Source organism: Cibotium barometz, chromosome 2 (genome assembly GCF_041138505.1).
Source record: "Cibotium barometz isolate CiBa-2024 chromosome 2, ASM4113850v1, whole genome shotgun sequence".
Lineage (NCBI taxonomy): Eukaryota > Viridiplantae > Streptophyta > Polypodiopsida > Cyatheales > Cibotiaceae > Cibotium > Cibotium barometz.
Window position 1 is genome coordinate 17,183,969 of NC_141047.1, and position 2,020 is coordinate 17,185,988.

Here is a 2,020-nt window from a genome sequence, read left to right on the forward strand (position 1 = left end):
ATTAAGACCTATTAAACTTGGCATTCCAACTCACTTTTTATTGCTTTTTTATTTCTTCCAATGTACGTGAATCAAGTAGATAAGATGCGGGGGAGTGAAGACAATGACAAAGTTGATATTGATCCTCCAAGAATGGTGGAAACTCTAAAGGATTTTTGTGAAACATGTTTTTCTAATTACACATGTATTTACCATATGGACGTTGCCACACACATGACACCATGTACAAAAGATCATGTACAAAAGATGTAGGCATTATAGACCTCTAAAATAGTGAGATTACATGGGCAAGTGAAACATACCCACGAGCTATCTTATTGGACAAACCTTCCTTTAACTCAGCTATCAAAGGAAACCTCGACGAAAGAGGGTGGATACTTATCTAAGATTGAAGTTGAACAAATATACTACCAATCCTTGCAGATGTCAAAGGTATGTTGAATCTCCACATGGCTCCGTCCATCATCATCAACGAACTAAAAGTGAGAAAGAACATGTGTAAATGACATCGGATTGTAGTTAGTATAAATAATTAAGATAAACAATATATATATATATTACTTTAGTTCTCAAAATATAGCTCCCACGTGCAAGAACGCCTGAGGGTGTTGTCTCCTCATCCATTACATATGTGTAAGGATCACTTTGAGGTCCAAAAGTTCCTAGTATAATTTTTGTATTGTCCACTGCATGGATTGGAAGAAACCTTTTGTGATTAGTTTTCTTCTCTCTCTCTCTCTCTCTCTCTCTCTCTCTCTCTCTCTCTCTCTCTCTCTCTCTCTCTCTCTCTCTCTCTCTCTCTCTCTCTCTTTTTAAAAACATCTCTTGTCTCAACTTAATGTACTTTAATGCACTTAGCCTTACCTCTAAATCCGTTCTTCCACACGGTGTGAATGTATGTGAGCCCAGACATGATGTTCTGATTGTGCACAATAAATGTGAACTTGATTTTATAGGTTCTCCCTTCTTTGAGTGTGAAGAGATGAGTTTTGGAGTTGGTTGGGAGGGGAAGGGGGATCAAAATGTCTGGCCGCCAAATAGATAGGATGCTGAAACTGACCACTTGCACCTTGGGCTCTACAACTTCTGCCAAATAAAGAGAGGAAAAAATCATTCATCAATTGGGGAGAAAAGACATTAGAAAATGAGGGCCTGATGTGTGAACCTTGAGATCAAGGCTTAATTTTTTATAGACGTCCTTGCCCTTCAAAATTGACGAGTTTGGTGCAATGTAGCACGTTAGCACGTTTTTTTGTGATTTAGTGTAATTTTTGACAGGCATTTTAAAAATTTGCAAGTATTTTACGGCCAAAATGCTCCTCAAAAAAGCAACTATGTGAGATCTAATGCTACCAATCCAAAGCAACAATGCCATTTTACAATTATTAATTATTTGAGGGATTTTTTAATTATAAACTGAGCTTTCTTAGTGGAAGACTACCGGATCAAGCAGAACGCTCCCGAGAAGCTGTTCCTTCCATCTTCTTAAGCTTATTAAGACACAAGTAATCACCAATTGTCTGTTTAACAAGATAGTGGCAAGTGCTCACCTTGTCTTTCTCTAACTAGTCCTTGAGGGGCACAATGGGGCTCACCACAAAGCTCTTCTTTTCCATGCCTTCTTTTCCATGCCTTCTTCTTCATGCTCCAAATCCCCTTCTTCTGACTCACAAATGGAGCTCTTGCTGAATTGCCTATGAAGATTTCCTTGCAAATCTCCCCCATTGGTGTTATCTGTAGAGGGCCCTGGCTGATTCCTTGTAGTGTCCACCATCCCACTGGCATTACATGGGCTTGCTGCTATGGTGGTTGTGTTTGTTGTTGAGGGTAGGTGAGAATTTATCACATAGTTTAACAGAAGCTACAGTGAGCTTAAAGCTATGGCTATGTGAATGAATCAACAAGGGAGATGGGACAAATTGTGGATAATACCAAAACATGTGTTTGTTGTTGAGGGTAGGTGAGAATTTATCACATAGTTAACAGAAGCTACAGTGAGCTTAAAGCTATGGCTATGTGA

General features: G+C 39.0%; 1 protein-coding gene across 1 annotated transcript; it reads right to left on the reverse strand.

The window, feature by feature from the left end:
* Positions 1–407: 407 nt before the first annotated feature.
* Positions 408–1,774, reverse strand: LOC147640737 (rho GDP-dissociation inhibitor 1-like). The gene is made up of 5 exons (XM_086810929.1): positions 1,596–1,774; positions 1,441–1,490; positions 865–1,092; positions 562–686; positions 408–476 (listed from the first exon to the last, which is right to left on the reverse strand). The coding sequence occupies exons 1-5, from the start codon at positions 1,772–1,774 to the stop codon at positions 408–410; spliced, it is 651 nt and encodes a 216-aa protein (XP_086667055.1).
* Positions 1,775–2,020: the final 246 nt, after the last annotated feature.